Raw genomic sequence first — 19,428 nt, 5'->3', positions numbered from 1 at the left:
TCAAAACGAGTAAATGCAGCCAGTTTTCTGTCTTTCTGATTTGCATTAATGTGTGATTGTTAGGACAGGAACAGGAAGAAAGGGAAACTAATCTGCTGCTGGTAATAAACTGAGGCCTCAGCATGTGCCAAAGCATAGACTGTGATATGAAACACTGCCTCAAGGCTAGAAAGTGTTAAGAGCATTCTGTGCTTTGAGGACGATATTAAAATGGTAGTAATATTAGCAGACGAGGGTAACTTCATTCTGAATTTAATCACCGCAGCATAGATTGGAGGGTTTTGGTCTTCTACCATCAGCAGGACTTGAAATAAAGGAATAACAATGAGAAATTACCGTCTTCAAGTGTTGCACATCATTATTTAGTTGACTGAATCAGTGTTCATCCCCCTCCATTCAGACACTGTCAATAAAATGTACTTTTTCAAAGGACAAAGTAAATGTTGAGCCCTGTATTAGACTGACCAGGTAGCTAAGCTGCCATGTCTTCTGCCTCTATTACTGGGCCAGTTAAGTCACTACTGTATGAAGCCGTCTGCTATTAATGTATGTACAAAAAGTGTCAATATTTGTTTAAACTCATGGGATTAACGAATGTGGACAGCTCAGTGTGTGTTTCAGCTGTGATCGATGCTACCTGCAGGGACACACGCTTTTGCCGTTCTTCATCCAGCTCTCCCCGAAGCTCCGCTATTTCTTTCCTGGAAATAAAACAAACACGCTCATTAGCATGCGGCTACCGTCACAGGTAAGATCAAAATGCAGTGTGTTCATTTAAAACCCATAACCAACGCTTTCTTCCATTTAAACAAACCTCAGGATTGTTTTTTTTTAGCTCCTTAATGCAGCCAGAATCCACAGTATTAGTATAGTGATGATTTCTAACGGGTCAAGAGAAATGATGGCTGGAAATTGCTTGAGGCAATAAAACAGCTCAATAGAAACCAAAACCACTGCTAATTCAGAGAGGCAGCAGCATGCATTACTAGCTCAACATTATACTGGGTTTGGCAGCAACGTAATAAATTGTATAAATTATACATTTAAAACTTATTTTATGGAGGTTGCAGCCTTGAAGAATAATTTCAACTTTCCATCTCTGACCTCTCCTCGAACTCTTCAAACCTCATCACTCATGTTTCATTACATTTGCTGGGACTTGATCAGATCCACTGTAAGCTGCAGCTCCTTCATCTGGCTCCTCAGTTCCTCCAGCTGGAAGCTCGGCTCTTCGGGCTCCACTCTGGCCTTGCTGCTCACGGAGGCTCCGGCGTCTGAGCTCGGTGTCGCCGTGGGGGCTGGCTTGGCCTCGGCAGGCTTGTGGAGCAATGGTGACTGGGAAAAGGTGGAAGGCTATTAAGACAAAAGAGATGGAAAAATGTAACGGAAGAAGTGTCAGAAAGGTAAAGTATGTATAGCGCAGACAGATTCGATGCTGCTGTACAAAAGTGTAAAGTCCAATAAGTAAAGCTAGCACGTGACATCCGGCACATGTATGGGAACATTTTAAGGGGAAAAAAAAAAAAAAAGACTATTTAAGTGGCAGTAATTTACCAAACAGAAAAGAAAAATACACAGGACAACACTTCCTGTGAATTAGTCTCAGCATCGCCACCCCAGCACAAACTGGTTCCACCAAAGAAATAAAACAGTGCTACGAGGCGACTGCAAGAATGACTCATTGTTTTCTTGCATCATTTTCATACTGCAATTATTCAGTGATCCTGTTCTCATCTTCAGAGACGATACTTGCATCAGGATAAAAGCTTCAAGATCAAATTGATTACTCAGAGTTAATCAGACACGCACACTTTTTTTATTTTTAGCATCAAGTCAATTAAACTTCTGGGATATTGATGTGGTCAGTAAGTAGCGGGGGTGGGGGGGTTTGTTATTCAGTTTCAGCTGCTTTGGTGTTCATGACATTAACAACAGGTGCACTAGAGGGGCAACAATGAGACAACCCCAAACAGGAACGGTTTGACAGGTGGAGGCTGCTGACCTTTGTTCCCTCCTCATCTTTTCTGACCGTTTTTAACTACTTCTGCACGTGGCTACGGTCAGAGTCACTGCTGCTATCATGAGAAGCTCCCATGAAAAACTCGCCAAGTCTTCTCTGCCAATCCCAAACAGCTTATTCTGCTATCGAGTCTTGTTTTGAGCTTCTGGTGCGGAAAATCAATCTTAGCATCATTGGAGGCAATCTCAGGGCAGAGAGGTATCGAGATGGGATTCTGCAGCCAGTGGCGATCCCATATCCCCACAGTCTGGGACTGAACGCTCTCCTCCAAGATGACGCTATCAGGGACTACCTCCAGAATCTGGGAGTGGAGAGGATGTAATGGCCTGCCTTGTAGATTTTAAATTTCGTTATTTTTTTGCAGTCCAAAGGCACGATGACTCGCTCATGCTTAGGTCATGAATAAACCCCATTACTCTCAAGTATTTCAAGTTGGCTCTCATTGCATCTCATGCCAGAGGAACACATAATTGTGACAGGGAACAGTGGATACTTGTTTAGGCTCTTTCTCTGTCCCTGCAGAATATTGTTGTACATGCGCTTGTTATTATCCTTACACCTGCACACACCCACGCACACTTGAGTACATCTATACATCATTCTTTAGACTAGTTTCATTCTCTGTGAGTAGCTCTTGTAATTCAGATTCAGTAAGGATTTTTTTTTTGCGCCTACAAGCTCTGCAAGGCTAACATGCTCTCTTCTGCTTTCTTCCAGCTCACAACATCATGTGGGTTGCAACCTCATTTTGAAACAATAACAGGGTGAGGAGAAGGACCCAAAGATTCCCGGTCCTGTAATTCCATCTCTGATCCTCTGGGTTATGAGAGGTCCAAGACAGGCTTTACTCTGCCTCACTCAAACTGCATACCCCCCCCAGCTAAAGAGCCAGGTGTAATTTGACTTGACTGTGACCAGTGCACGATAGGTAACATTAACTGATGCAATGGTGAACTGGACGACTGAACAGCAGGTGGTGGTCCTCTGTCCCTGTGTTTACTGCAGTGATGCTGCAGAGAAATGTCCAGAATTAAGTGACTAGCGTGAGGTCACAGGCAAACCCCGTTATAACTGACTGTATTGTAGTTATGCCCTGTGAGCTGGTCTGTTTGATTTATACAGTGAAATAACCAAAGTGACTGTTACTCAATCTAAAAGTAAATTTAAATTATATATCTATTTAACAGGATGGTTTTATCCTGTCATTTTAATACTTGCACCCTCAGGAAAAAGTATCTGTGAAGCGAGTTTAATGGTGAGGCTCAAATTAAATCCAGTGTGACAGCAGGGCAGACGAGGAATTTAAACCCTCTGCTGCAGCACAGGAAGAAACACGCGGGGCTGATTTAAACAACGTGGTTATGTTGCTTGTTTTTCAGCGGACGCACATATTCAGTCTTTACTGCTCCGTTGCACATCAGTGTCGTCATGTAGGGAAAACACCGAATTCAAGAAAAACTAAATGTTTGGTTTTAGGAACGGTGAGACTGAGGGAACAGCAGCACAGTCTTTACAGACAGTGGAGTGCACTCTGAAGAAGTGATACATCACTAACAGGATTGTGTGACACGTTAAAATTTCCCAAAAGGCCACCTTGGGGATAGTTTTAGTTTTTAATTAGCCAAATGTGAAAGCCAAAGGGCCTAAATGAAGCAGTCAGACAGCTTGCAGCCTCTGGATGAACAGAGATGAGAGGTAAGGCGTCATGAAATGATCAGGATGCATGAGCTGAAATGTGAGGTGGTGAGAAGTCAGAGCTTGTTTGCTCAGAAACTACTTAGACGTGAGTGTGGTTACTTCCACTCTGGTGGTTCTGCAGTACTTAATACTGACCACACAACACTGGCTGTGAAACTAATGAGAATCTCTGTCAGTGTAAAGCATTAGTGATGTGCTACCATCAGCAGAGCCACCGGCAACAGCTGAACTTCAGTGGCTCCAGTGAACGACATCAGCTTAAAACTGAGCTTCTCCTCTAAACGGACATGAAATGAAATTACCTTTACGGCTTCTGTTAGCTTTGGTTTGGCAGCGTCTTCTTCATCGATCTTAAAGGATTTCTCCACGCTCACTTCCTTGTTGGGCTGCAATTGAAAAAAATCATTAATGATGTATTTAAAATCATAAAAAATCCCGATATAACTCAGGGACATCAGAGGGATGTGCTCATTGTCAAGGACGTGAATGAATCTTTTATAATTATGTGAATGTGAGCAGCTGACTGATGATGTAACACGATCTCAAAGGTGACTGGGGGAAAGGTTAGGTCAAACCGAAGTGCAAACAGCAGATTTATGTTTGGATAAAATGTGCTACGGGGGTGGGGGGTGGGGAGACTTACATTTGCTAATTATTTTAGGCTTGATCATTCATCACGTATTTAAGTGTAAATGTGATCGAGCTCTCTCGCTGGCACAGCCTCCTGATTCAGAGTACAGTTTGAAAAAATAACACAGGTACGAAGGAGGGCAGAAAATACTGATGTGCTTGAACTTCCACCACCAAAATAAAAGCGCCATCCAACGTGAATTTAAGGTAACTCATTCATCTGCAATACAGTGTGGGACTAATAACTAAATAAACAGGAACAAATACAGAAACTGACTTGCAGAAATATCATCAGACATCCATCTGATCTAATCTGTCACCAGTGATGTTCATCATAACCAACAAAAGAAAAATGTCACTGCCCGCTTAAAGGGAAGGGGGGGGGGTGTATTAGCACTTTTAATGTTTTCTACATCCTCACCGAATGTCCTCCACCGAACTGTGTGGGCAGCCTTCTGCCAGGCATCTTTGGTCTGTTAGTAGTGAGGTGAGAGAGTTTCTCCGAGGTAGACGACAAGTCATCAAAAGTCATCAGATCTGTTGAGGACAGAGGGGAGAGGAAGGGGCAGGAGTGGAAAAATAACAGGATTATTTTTCAGTGGAACACTCCAGCCTGACTAAAGCAACATCCACAAGTGAATCTGACACTTATAATTTCATTTGATTCAGTTTGAATGCACCGTCATCGCTCGCAAATAGTTTGGGTTGTGGGTTATTTTCTGCCTGATTACATTTTAACAAACACAGAAGCAAGCAGGAAATAAGTCAGAGGAGGAGACGAGGCACAAGGCTAATAACAGAATTCAAACCATTTAAATCTGAAGCCACTGAAACAACAACAAAAACTAATAAAATAAAATACATTTTAAAGGAATTGTGACAACACAAGCAGCTTCATCCTTCACTGACACCATGATGCAAACATGACAGTGAGTCAGTTACTTTCACACTGTGGTAGCTAATAATGAGTTATTGGCTACCACAGTCTGATCAAAATATGGCAACTTCTGTCTTCAAAGAACAAACACGGCAGCGGCCAAAAGGCTCCACTGAGTTCAAAAACAACAGCTGTCATCATGGTGGCTACGTCCATCCATCACATCTAATTCCTCTTCTCTCTCAAAGACACCAAAGTGGTTTAGTTTCCTCTGGCAGAAAGGTCATTTATTCACCACAACTTTTTTAGGCAGTGTGTGCTGCACACACGAGAGTCCTCTTAATCACTGTAGTGCCTCTTAAGGTCACTTTATTCTAACAGCTCACAGCCTCCTGGAAGTGGTGCTGCTGCAGTTCATTACAAATGTTCAGAAGACTTGAAGTCTACTGGTACTGAAGCCAGGCATCAAAGTGAATGCATACAAGTCACTATAACCTTAACAAACAGACATTTGTGTGTTGCAAGTCTATAATAAAACAGTGATTCCCTCTATGCATTTCTATCCATCCACCTTCTTCCACTTTGGAGTTGCAGGAGGGCCGGGGTCTATCCCAGCTGCCAGCCTGGACAGGTCTGGACAGCCGGGACAGGTCGCCAGTCTGTTGCAGGGCTTCTATGCATTTCTAGATATATTTTTGCCGCAGTTTTTGAATGTATCAGTGAGAGAAAAAAAAAAATAACCACTGCCTCAATATAAGGACTCACAAATGACAGCAAATTCCTGGATGGAGATAGCAGAAATTGGAATGAATGTGAGGGAAACGCATGAAGAAATGGAAAAACCTGATTACAGCTCAGTGCAAGTTAGAGGAACAAAAACTGTGAGGAGCAGGAGACATCCAAGCATTCATAGCTCGGAGGCTCAGAGCCTTGAGTGTAGTCACCTATGGAGGCACAGGGGAGCAGGCAGGGAGGCTGAAAGGTCTCAGAGAAAAGATTTAATAGAGCGTATTTCACTCAGGGGTTCTGTTGAGGTGCTGAGGGGTGCTAAAAGTACACGACTCTCCGGAAGCCAGTCTGTCACTCACAGCCATGAACATGAGAGTTCACTTAGCTGCTATTACATGGCAGCAGTTTACCACTGAGTAGGTGCAAAGTGCTGTTGCACAGCACTCGCTGGGTTTTCACTGTTTCACTTTAAATGTGACAGTAACCCAAATCTTCCTGGGCTTTCTTCACTAACCTCATGTCACAGTAACATACATGTGCAGTTAAATGGATATCACAAAATTCTCAGTGGCTTTTCAAGAAGCGTCTGCCATCAGACATCAGTAAGATTTAGTAAAAACTTAACTTCCTGTTTATGCTGTGTGGTTAATATTTTAAAATTAAACTCTTTATTCAATAATCAATTAAAGAGGCTTCTGTTTTTTCTACATCTCTGTTAAGCTGCAGTCACTAAAAGACCTGAAGAATCATTTTTCAGATTAAAAGTCTCTGATTACATCAGAGCTGCTCTCAGCTGCTCCTCTGCCATCATCGCTGCAGCGGGCAGCTCTGGATGTTTGATTTGGCCGGATGCCCGTCTGGAGACACAAATCCCCTTTGGGATTGGATCAGGACAATACCCCCCCCCCTTCAGACACACAAAACATATACAGATTTTTATGTGTAGTTATTTATGAGTTCTTACTGAAACATGACGACATTACAGTTTAAAAATTATTTTCTTTTATTGTCACAACAAGTTGTGGATTGCTTGTTTACGCTCCGCGTGGATCAGCTGGGTGTGTTTGTGGCATTCCAAACACGTTACCATCAGGGATGAAAAACTGTGCAATATCAACACTCAGAGCATGGCTGAAGGGTGTTTTTTTCCACCTCTACTTTCATTTATTGGCCTTTATAAATGCTGATCCTGATATAACAGCAAATATATCAGGAAATGCTGACTTAATTCACTGAAAAAATAATAAATAATTGCAACAAATCCTATTGAATATTACATTTCTGGCAGGCTTCATAGTATTCCAGTCTTACTCAGCCAGGCAAACAGATCTGCTTCTTCAGAATGCTTCAGCTAATTAGGTATACGTGCCTTATGACTATTGCTGTTATTTGATGCTATGCAAATAAACCTGGATTAAACTGAATTGAAATTGAATTATAGATTTCCTTTAGTTTAGTTAATGAGTTTTTGCTCTTAATACAACTATAAAGGTGCTCTTCAGGAATTAGTCTTGATTTTCTTGCCAAAAATTTAAATTCTAAGCTGTTATTGGCTACAGTGACATAAATGATGCTTAGAGTCACAGCAAATATCACCTGGGGAAGTCATCTGTTGACTTCCTATAGACAAAACACAATAATCAAAGCAGTAGAAAAAACCCTGATACTGTATCTTTAAAAAAAAAAAAAAAAAAACTTGAACTGGCTGCAGTTCAAATAATCAGGTACTCCATTATTCCGGATTATGATTGTAGTAATTTGACATACATGTATGGGACATACCAGCATCTGACTTCTCCCCAGAGTCTCCAGCAGGCAGCGGTGCCAGTTTGGTGGGAAATAATGGCTCGGACTCAGACTTTGGTCGCGTGGAAGGCACCTCTCCATTGTGCCTGTGGTTAAGAGGGAAATCAAAGAGAATCCTAAACTAGTTAAACAGCTTCACTTTCAGCACACTTCACTACAGCTCACAGATCTTACTACAGAAGTTAAAACTCTGTGCTGTTAAACGTCACAGTATGTGTGCAGAACTTAACAGTTCTGGGGACTACTTGGTCGCAAGCACCCACTGTGGATGGGCCCGAGGAATTATATACACTCAGAATTTTTTTAATGTCTGCATTCAGAAATATTCATTATAGGAACTTATGAGTAATATAACAGCTGCCTCACCATTGAGATTAAATCTCTTTTACAAGGGAGCGGCCACAGATTGTCCAAACTACAGAAATAATCAAACAGCATGTGTCCAGATTGGCAGAATACTGGCGAGTGCTTAACCCGGATACAATTACAGGATATATCACTACTGAGTAGCCCAATCACTGTTTTCAAGGCCTGCATCACCACAGCATGCAATTACATTTCTGGGAAGGGTACAGGGTACAGTGTAGGGTATAGAACTATGGTGCACTTGCAGCATAGATTTAATACAGTTGCTGAATCTGTGCAAAGCCTGCAGAGACCTGAAGCTAAAACTGTTAGGACTCAATTGTACTAGTGAGGGTGACAGACATGTTATCTAGTTAAAAATAAATCTGCAAAACAGTATGTGCAAAATATGAATACTTTCTTTTATGATACTATGACTGTGAAAGTAGCTGTTAAGATGTACATAAAAGAGCTCGGTTTCCTCAGGCAGGCACTGCAGTTTGTTCAGATAGCCGTACACTGAAATGGGTGAATAATGTACGTACTTGATGCTGGGTGAGGGAGCAAGAGGCTTGTCGGGCCTCTTTGGTGGGATCGTTCCTGGCCTGCCTTTCCCTGGAGGGGGGACCGGCTTCTTGGGTGGGACTACAGGCGCAGCAGGTTTAGGTTTAAGATCTGGTGTGGGCTTGTCAACTGAAGAGAAAGAAGGGTTTAAAGTAGATGTTAGAAAAAGGAAAGCTGGACCAAAAAGGAAGGAAATGGGCAGAGAAACAAATGAGGAAAAAAAAAAAAGCTTTACTGACTGAATAAACTCCATTTTACCTTCTTGCTATGCTACCAATTCTACAATTACACACACTGTTATTGAGGGTAACTAATGGAAATTAGCTTAAGCCCTGTTTTTGTGCAGAGCTGAAAGCAGCAGGATAAAATCGTGTTCAGCAGCCTGTCTGCTGATCCTGTTTGTCCTCAGCTAAACTTTTAGCTGCTGATGACTTTTAGAATGTCCTAAAAAGACTGAAGTTATAACTGCAGTAAGGACAGGCTGTGTCAGAGAGAAAAACGATCCATCTGTGACAGCCTCCATAACCGCCCCCACCCTGCAAGCTCCACGAGTAACAGTAACCTACACTAAAACTTCTGGTCCAGATAAGTTTTCAACATTTTCTTCACTGTTGGCGTCCCAAAATATTCTGTTTCGCATTTTGTCATTTATTTTGTCTGCAACAGCTCAAAACTCACACACTGTATGTCCAGCTTATAGGCTGTGTTTGGATGTTTCACTGCCCCAAATACCATTTCTGAGATCTGAAGTTTCTATCAACAGAGAATAGTTCTGTACAAGGCTTGGATTGTGGGCCACATTAATTTTATGAGCACAAAATTGCTGGAAAAAAAAAAAAATCCAAACACATATTAAACTTAACAGTAGGATTTACTCAGACAAGGTTAGAAGCAACACAATGTCTGAGTGCACAGAGCGCACAAACACAGTTCTGAGCTGCAGCAAGAGACTGCAGCAATAAGTTTAGATTTGTGACCTAAGGAATGATTAATGCTGTGACCGAGAGCGATGCCGGGAGGATGAGCTGAGAGTACAGCCTAGAATTACCTTGTTCAGAGAAACTCAGAAGTCAGGCTTCTGTCTGATTTTCTATCACCTCATTCTACATGTAAAATGGTCACTGAGACTGAAAGTTAGAAGCAACAGAACGTCTCTGTGATGTGTGATGGGATGTACTGATTATTTGAAATCACTGACCACAGAGAAGCAACAGCAGTTTCTGGAGGATGAATTAGCTTTCCTTCCATAACACAGCTGCTGTGACAGGTTTTTTTTTCCTGTTTATCTGCTGGTTTCCTTTACTAAGAACTTAAATAAGCCTGTGAGTCTTAGATTTTTCCTTTACCCCCCATGAAAGACCTCCTAGGACACTGGTGGAGGGAAGGAAAAAAAGAAACACGCAGAGGCAGCAGGATGATGAAAAAGTAGCAAAATAGAAAGATCGTGGCAGATAAACAAAAAAAAAAAAAGAGCAATCAGGGAAAAAGATCACAATGAGTGAGCAGACACCTGCTTACTGAAGTGAAGACTACATTCATGTACTGCAGAAAACTGTTTCTGTGTTTGCAAAAGTTGCAGTGCTGCAAAAATTGACAGCAAACAGTGTTGCTGATGACACCCAGGCAGATACTGTTAAAATCTATACAAAGACTTAACACACATGAAACTGAACTTTCAGTGTCAGCATCAAATTACTGTCAACACTGTAGACAAAGACCTTGAACCTGATATATAAATAATACAAATAATTATTATATATTATTAACTTTTGCTAAGATTTATCCTTGAAGTTTAACTCCTGGGGGGTATGTTACAACGCAAACTAAGCCTGGCTATATAGAGACTATTTTTGATATTTCACTATGGAAAGGATCCCATGATCATCCACCATTTCTGTCTTCTGTGGACATTCAGGCCTTACAGCTCACAACTGCTGATTTCACTCCTAACCTGTTTCACTTGCATTCAGAATCTCTACATAAACACAATGGAGACTTCTATCACACAAAGCTTCAATTGTGAACACCAAATTCATTTGGTCTAAAATGAATAATGAATGCAGATGCAACACTAACACAGCCATGCAGGCAACTCTCTCTCACACACACACACACACACACACACACACACACACACACACACACACACACACACACACACACACACACACACACACACACACACACACACACAGCTCATTTCCTGCGTTCAGCTCAGTAAGAGAAACTGCACTGACAGCACCATAACGACAGAGCTCGCTTCAGCGTGTGCTGTGATTACATCATGAAAACAAAATGCCCTCAGGTGTGCAGGTTTCCTCAAACAGCCACCACACAGGTTTTTTCCCCCTTGTATGGCAGAGTGGCAGCACAGTGGTATGGTGGTTAGTACTACTGCTAAGAAGGTCTTGGGTTCGATTCCACCTTGGCCCGGGCCTTTCTGTGTGGAGTTTGCATGTTCTCCCCGTGTCTGTGTGGGTTCTCTCCAGGTATTCCGGTTTCCTCCCACAGTCCAAAGACATGCAGTTAGTGGGGTTAGGTTGATTGGTCACTCTAAATCGTCTGTCTCTCTGTGTTGGCCCTATACGTACAGGGTGTACCCTGCCCCTCACCCTATGTCAGCTGGGATAGGCTCCAGCCCCCCCCCCCCCCCCCCCCCCGTGAAGAGGATGGATGTTTGGCAGAGTTTTAAATTTGTATTAACCACACACAGGAAAACTTTTCCTGAACTGAATTCCTCCATTGAATCAAATCTGCTTTAAGTCCAATTTAATTCAATAGTGGTTACACCCGTGCGCCACAGATACGGAGTTCTGTTAGTTTTTTTGTCTGAATTCTGTGTACTACTTCTTATAACTGTTATGTACATGATGAATACCCAAAATTCTTTGGAATTTCACAATGAAAAATTCTGAAATGATTTAAATGCGGGAACATGCAGCCTGTTACAGAATGCTGAACCCGTCCTCACGTTCAAGAGGCAGCCACTCCGGGGCGCTCCGTTTAAACCCAACTGTGTTACATGTGTGCTGTGAGCTTTTTTCTTTACACATGCTGCTGGCATCACATTCAAAAATAAACCAATAATAGTCTCAACATTTGATAGGTTTTATTTGCATAACCTTTAGTTAAATATAAGGTTTAAATGCCAATCACTGTGTTCTGTTTATCTTCAGCTTTTATTATTTCAACCTTTAGGAAACAGTATTGCTTAAAAAAAATTTTTTTTATTTATTAAAAAAGAGTTTGTCTTAAAGAAGGAAAAACATTCAAAAAAAAAAAAGTAACATCTAAGAATTAAATAGAATTACATTAAAAGAAACGACAGACACCAAATAATATAAAATAACTAGCTAATTCTGAAGCTATATTTCAGCTATATATTCTGAAGAATAGTAAAAGCTCAAACTTTGGTCTGTTACAATTTTAAAAATAAACACCAGAATGAGTTTTTCCATTTTGAACCATCTCCTACCAGAGAACAAGAACTTCACTTGACTTTATACTAAATTCATGGTTAAAGCCTCTTCTTTCAAAGTAATATCCCACTTTATTGTGTTTGCTTCTGCAGCATGCATCATAAATACAATACAATGGTAACTTTAAACCAAGCAGAGTGGAAGACTGTCCATCTAACAGTACGTTGAGTAAATGGCTGTGTGCTGAAGTTTGAAAAGGCCATAATGAGAACCTAACCTGGGACAGAGGTCTGTCTTTACTACCAAACTTGGAGTGAAGTGTCAAAAAAATTGATTCTGATTTGCAGAGCAAAGGTGTGAGCAATGTGAGCAATGTGAGGATGAAACATGCCAGTGAGGATAAAGACGGATGTGAGCAGAGTGCAGCCGTACCTCTGTCCTCTGGCCTGGTGAGATGAGGCTTCTTGTCAGCACTCGGGATCTCCGGCTTAAGAGCTGAAAAACGAAACATGGTCCACACAAGAGTCACCTGACTGTCCGAGACGACCACTTCAAGACTCGGGTGCAGGAGGGAAGACACTTTCTCAAAGACACTCTCACAAAAGAAAAGCCACCAACACAAATACACTGCCCTCTACCACACACTGACAGGCAGGCATGAAATTAGCAGACAATTCCGTTTTCATCACGCACATCTGGCACACGACTGCTTATGTATCGGTGCATGCACCCATCTGTGGTTTTATGTTAGACATCGACACATTAAAAGAATCTCAACACAGACAGGAACTTGTGCGTGCAGACACACACACACACACACACACACACACACACACACACACACACACACACACACACACACACACACACAGCAGGATATGAATGCAAACCCTGTGGTAGACAATTATGCAAGGGTGCATTTTGCAAACTGTAGATACTGGTGCTGATACCAAGCACTGCTGTTTCTAAACTGAACCCACAATGCTGTTTGCTACTTGCATGTAAAATAGATCAAACATTTCCTGGATGTTTCCCCAATCAGTTTAATGGAAACACAAAGAGGACAGGGCTGGGAATCCAATGCCTTTTGTTTTTAAATCAACTGTCTTTTTTTTTGTTTTACTTTTTTTTTCTCTCTCTCTCATATTATATATATATATATATATATATATATATATATATATATATATATATATATATATATATATATATATATATATATATAAAAATAAAGAGAGAGAGAGAGAGAGAGAGAGAGAGAGAGAGAGAGAGAGAGAGAGAGAGAGAGAACTATTGTATTTATTCAGATTATCTGTTCAATATTAAAATCTGGTTGATTTAAGACAAACATGCCAAAATCAGGATGGGGGCAAAAACTTTTTCACTGCACTGTAGGACAGTTTTTACCAGCTGTGTATAAGTTCTTACCTACTTTTTTAAAAATCTTATCAGAGGTCTAATCAGTTGTGTTTTCACACTTGCCACTGTCCTCAGAGCAGTTAAACAGATGCAGAGGTTAAATTGTTCCTTACCTGCACTTTTCGATGGTGGAGGTGGTTTTTTCGGTTTCTGACAGGAAAAGAAAGCGAGACATAATTCAGGTTAGCATGATAACAGAGTAAAAGATGACATATTAGGGCACAGTGATTATCTCAGAAACAGAACCCCCACCAACCAGGAGAAAAGGACAACAAATTCACGTTGGTCTAAAAGAGGATAATTCAATTTGTTTTGCTCAATTCAGTAATAATGTGAAGTCATGCTGTTATTCCTCTTTTGCATTAAGACAGCAACATATGCAGTTTTTTTTTTTTTTTGTCACGTCACAGATCCTCTTCAATTAACCACAATTCTGATGGTCTAATGTGATTAAAACGAAGACACATCAATATGTCACACCAGCATCACCGATGGGGATATCCTCCCATGATTAATGATAATATAAAATAAATGTAGAAGTCATGAAAATATTACAGCCCTGTTTCATAACAGAAACCCTTCAGCAGACATCTGATTCCATTCTGCCCTAATTTGGAGGCCTTGACCTGAACTTTGAGCCAAATAGTAAAGACAGATATCTTTACTAAAAATTAGTAAAGATAGAATACATATTCCAGCAAAAATGTTTTCAGTATTAACAATAATAATGCATTAGTCTTATATAGCGCTTTTCTAGACACTCAAAGACGCTTTACAATTTCATGCACTATTCATTCACACCTCAATCATACCTGGTGGTGGTAAGCTACTAATGTAGCCACAGCTGGTCTGAGGCAGTCTGACAGAGGCGTGGCTGCCAATTTGCGCCTACGGCCCCTCCGACCACCACCAAACACACAACCACATTCACACTTAGGCAATGTGGGTTAAGTGTCTTGCCCAGGGACACAATGACAGCATGCGCTCAGAGAGGGACTCGAACCAGCAGCTCTCCAAGTTGTAAGGTGAGCACCTGCCCACTGCGCCATTGCCACCCATACACAAACAATTTTAAGCATGCTGTAAGAGATTAATATTCTGTGATTATCTTTAACATTTTTACAAATACTATTTGGTAACCACATCCTGGAACAGACCAAACATGTCCACGGTAAACAAATTAGAGAAAGTACAAACTGCACTCTGTACAAGGGTCTACACTACATACTGCCTATTTATATAATCTGCAACTGTAAGTCAGATTTACTGCATACTTACAAGGTTTTCCCATCATTATACTCGTGTGTACAGGAATATGACTACAGAATCTGCTGATATCAATGCATTATGTATAACATTCCTATAATCATAATGCAACCACATTGTTTACATTTGAGCCATAGGTATGACTTTAATATTACTCAATGATGAGTCATATTCTGTAGTATTTATGGGAATGAGTCATCCCTGTTAGACAAAGCTCAGCCAATCAGCAGTTGGCATCAGTCTAATCAATAAGGCTGCAGTCTATAAACAGACTGGCCCTTTACCCAGAAGATTCCCCAGTTTCTCACTACCAGGTGCTAGATATGGGGAATCCCCACTTTCTCCATTTCAGTCAACAACAGTGAAGTAGGTGTAGCTAATCACACAGCGCAATATGATCACATGATTAGGCTAAGCCAATCAGGCATTAGAAAGCAGTTGCGCATCATTAGCATATATTATCAAAGCATTATAAGCCTGAAATCCTCCATGCTGTTTACTCTCCACTTCAGATAAATAAAGCCAAAGTGTACAAAGGGCACTGAGCATCCAGGAATATGAATATCATGTTGCACATCTTTGAACAGTAAAGCTGAATTTCATGACTCTATAGACTTGAAAGGTAAAACCTCATGGACGGACAGACGACAATATCCTCACACTTAGTTTTAATCCTCCTGAACAAGATGATATTGGTGTCAACCAACACCTTTCCTCCATCCTCATGACGTAGTTTAACAGACCTGGAGTCAGAAATGACACCTCCATGCCCATTAATGAAATCTTTTTCCATAAAAATATTAAGACACTGCAGGTTAAGCAATCAGCAATGATGGGCTGACAGCCATTAAGTGAGGAACTCATTGACAGCTCAAACATATTATATAACCCAGTAGGTGCCTCACAAACACACAAAATTATTGGGGTATCTTAAAAACAACAACAAAAACAAAACACACCAACATCTCTGGAAACATTTTCAATTCAGCATCAGAGAAAAGATCCAGTGTGCTCAGAGGTTTGCCTACTTTATTATACTAACATTAAACTGAGTTCACTGAGAGCAAATGAATGAAACGTGTTCTGGAGTTTTCTTGTTACGGTGTTTAAACATGTGCTGCTAAAAAGGATTCTAGCTACCAAACATAGAAAATCTCCCACAGATTAAATGAAAACTGATTTCATCCCCACAATGCACATCTAAGAGTATGAACCAAAAATGGAAGGATAGAAGGGATTATGTGGGGATTTGAGGGCACGCACATTACATGTTTAACCATCAGTCTGTCAGTAGCTTAAAGTCACACAGTGGCTCTTTTCTCAAGGTGCAGTAAAGTTAGAGATTAATAGATTCTGTGAACATAACTAATTATTATACATTACAGAAATAATCTTAGCACATGTGGGTCTTTTGTGTGTGGTTGATCTTATTGTACAGCCATGTAAAAGTCCATGCAGTCCTGTGAAAAACTAAACACACCCCATGAATCAGCTGAACCTTTAACAGCAACGACTTGAAGCAGAGTCGGCAATAAAACGATAGAAATAATTAGCATGCAAAAACTTTCCTCAATATAAAGACGATGGAGCTCATTCCATCCATGTTTTGACCGACAGCGTGGAAGGCCAGTGACAATGAGCAGTAACCATGGTTACTGCATAAAAACCATAGGAAACCATAGTGAATTTTTGTAAGGGTATTCATTTTAAATACAATGTTGCAGTGTGTTTATCATGTTCAGCCTCTGACAGAAAAAATATTTTAACCAAACTTAACCTTATAATTTCATATCTCACATAGGAGTAAAAAGGAGCCTTTGAGCTTGACAGACGCAGTGATCCAACTCATTCACATGACAGAGTCTAAAGATCTGATTCAATTATCAACATTATGCGTGCCTCTAACTCAGAGTCACCTTTATAAATATCTGCATTTAAGACAAACACAAAGACGAGTGATAACTGCAATAAAACAAATCAATCTGAAGAGTTACAGGGAAAAAAATCCTGCCTGTGAAATCAAACACACGCCCACACAGTCTACCTTTTTACACAACGATGTTGTTCACGTGCACATACGGTAAAGATGTCGGGTAACAGTGATTTTAATGAAAGTCCAGCACGCGTTGAGCATGTGGACTCTGCTGTACAGATCACGCAGCAACAGTCTGAAAATAGCTTTGAACATCAGTCTCTGCTGTTTCACTTCTGCTTTCCCACCGTGAGTGCAGATTTAAATAGGTGTTAATGGCACTTGAATTTGAGATGTTCTTCATGTGCTCTACAAAACAGGAGCTTCAATGCCGACTGATTAAACTCAGAAAAGACAAACAAACCAGCAACCGTGCAGACGCCGGGGGGAGAACACTGACAAAAGTCAGAAATGGATCAGTGAGGCTGTGCAAACTTTTTTTTTTTTTTGGAATTATTATTATTTTTTACTTGTTATTGCCACTGATGAAGTCAAGAAAGATTATGCACAAAGCGAGAGTGAGACAGCCGGAGCATCCAAATGCAAAAATCTCAAAGCAGTGAGTGACGTAACAGCAGCCACATATCCAGCTTTTCCACACAGGGGGATGAGGACAGGCAGATGAAGATCTAAACGGACCTTTTTGCTCCCTGAAATGAAAGCAGCAGTTGGGAGGGGGGGTTACTCTGGATGGAAAAAGAGGGCAGCTTACCTCTTCTGATTCTGGCTTTGGTGATGATTTCAAGGACCCTCTTGATACAGGAGCCTAAACATGAAAACAAGGACACAGAACAAAATGTTAAAAAAAAAAAAAATCACTCAAATAGCTTTAATGACATGAACAACAGTCAGAGTCCATCAGTCTGACTATTCACACAGCTACACATCTTTAAAAGCCGGCCCTCTGATCTTTAAAGTCATCTTTTTACCACAAAACACGTTTGGATGATTATTAACAGTTTGCAACTTTCATGTGGAAAAGCTGCATTTGGGATGTGGGAAATTTAATCTAACCTCCCTATTTGATTTAACCTGTTTACATCTTAGTGAAGGGACGGAAAGATCAAAACATTTCCTCACTAAAAGCATTTTTTAAACTTTTTTGCAAGCAATGAAATTTAAAAAAAAGCAGCTCTGAAATATAAAACAATCAAATTCAAATATCAGCATTCAAACAACATCTTTAGATGAGCAGCTTTTAGGGGGTACAAACTGTTTTTATTAATACTGTGGCTGTTAGGAAAAACAAGTCTAACTCATTTTTTCTCTTTTGTTCTTAAAACCACATCTATGCATTTACTGAAAAGTCATTTTCATTTAAAAAGGTTTTTCATACAGTTTGTTTGGTTGATAAAAATGTCAGAAATCAGAGAAATGGCTGCTGTGTCCACATCCCGAAGCGCTCATTAAGGAGGTTTCTGATCAGCAGCGCAACCCGAGGCCCGGCATGGCTGGAGGAACCCCTTTAAGGGAAGTTCATGTTGCTGCGTTTGTGCTCATCAACTAATACAATTTTTGTTCAGCTTCAAAAATCAAACTAGTTTATTTATGGGTTTTTTAAATTATTTTAGTAATAAGTCCAAATGGTCATGAGAGTCTAACTCTTGTTCATCATGCTCAGTTCAGTTTTAGCCACACTACAGTCATCCCAAAGTCCTTTACACTGTAAAGTATATGAGGAAGACGGGGCTTTCAAATTGTTTTGAAGTAGGTTTTCACCCCATAAAGGTGAAAATCTCCTGAGCTCAGTCACTCCCTCAGTTCCCTGAAGGATCTGGTTCCCTCATGTTTCTAGTAACAAATGACAGGAATCGTCCTCAGTGGGGCCTGATCAGTTCGTTCTATTCATTTTCTAATCTCACCTCTTTCTCTGCTTCAGAAATCATGACCACAAAGTTGTCAGGGAAGACGCCTTCTTCGCCTCCAACTTCACCGCGCCACCAGCCTGGTTCTCCTGTGTCCTGTAACAGGGGAAACAGGAGGGGTCGAGGTTAATAACACAACCACACACTTGTGTTTTCTCCTCTTCTGTCCAATATTCCAGGTGTTTGTTTTTTTTTAAAGCTAAATCAGGATTTTTTTTTTTTTTTAAAAAAAGGTGTTATTTATGACTTTGAAATCTAGGTAGTCTTAACCCTAACCCTGTACTATTAGAATATGTGACTGTAGGCCTGTCCTGGCAATCAGAGGGCAGAGCAATTAATCATTCTGACACACTATTGAAAAATCATTTTATTTACATATATATAAGATCTCAAGCTACATAAAGTAACTAGTTTTTAATCAGAGCTATTTCATTATGTCTTCTGTTCATACAGTCACCTCAGTCCCCACATTTTATGGGAAATATAAGCTTTAACAGAAACCTGAGCTGGCAACATATTACAGCTTAGAGGCAGTGTTTAAATTCTGCCCTTCACGTCAGATCGACTTAAAAAAAAAAAGAAAGAAAAAAAAAAAAGAGGTTTTAATGGAATAAAATAAAAATAAAAAAAAATCTATGTCACAAAAAAAGGGAAATGGCAACAAAAACTGTTTCAAAGCTACTTAATAAAAGATTAATGATGCAGTTATACTTAAAACATATTTAGGAAGAACTCTAAAAGTTCCTCCTCATTCTTTGAAATTCATTTTGCCTGGAAATAAATGTAAAAAAATAAAAACAAAACAAAATTTTATATAT

The 19,428-nt window shown here is 40.3% G+C and overlaps 1 protein-coding gene across 3 annotated transcripts in view; it reads right to left on the bottom strand.

Moving 5' to 3' along the window:
- cd2ap (CD2-associated protein) overlaps positions 1-19,428 on the bottom strand; it is a 68,699-nt gene that overhangs the window by 3,874 nt on the left and 45,397 nt on the right. The window contains exons 9-18 of one of the 3 annotated variants that reach the window (XM_030721664.1): positions 18,608-18,706; positions 17,458-17,511; positions 13,621-13,657; positions 12,521-12,583; positions 8,651-8,798; positions 7,722-7,846; positions 4,770-4,885; positions 4,021-4,104; positions 1,148-1,353; positions 638-707 (exon numbers count right to left, since the gene is read on the bottom strand). In XM_030721664.1, coding sequence (XP_030577524.1) covers positions 638-707; positions 1,148-1,353; positions 4,021-4,104; positions 4,770-4,885; positions 7,722-7,846; positions 8,651-8,798; positions 12,521-12,583; positions 13,621-13,657; positions 17,458-17,511; positions 18,608-18,706 — 1,002 coding nt within the window. The remainder of the gene's footprint in view (positions 1-637; positions 708-1,147; positions 1,354-4,020; positions 4,105-4,769; positions 4,886-7,721; positions 7,847-8,650; positions 8,799-12,520; positions 12,584-13,620; positions 13,658-17,457; positions 17,512-18,607; positions 18,707-19,428) is intronic. The other 2 variants (XM_030721665.1, XM_030721666.1) reach the window with 2 other exon arrangements.

Source organism: Archocentrus centrarchus, chromosome 24, assembly GCF_007364275.1.
Source record: "Archocentrus centrarchus isolate MPI-CPG fArcCen1 chromosome 24, fArcCen1, whole genome shotgun sequence".
Classification (NCBI taxonomy): Eukaryota; Metazoa; Chordata; class Actinopteri; order Cichliformes; family Cichlidae; genus Archocentrus; species Archocentrus centrarchus.
This window is presented reverse-complemented; position numbering and strand designations above follow the sequence as displayed.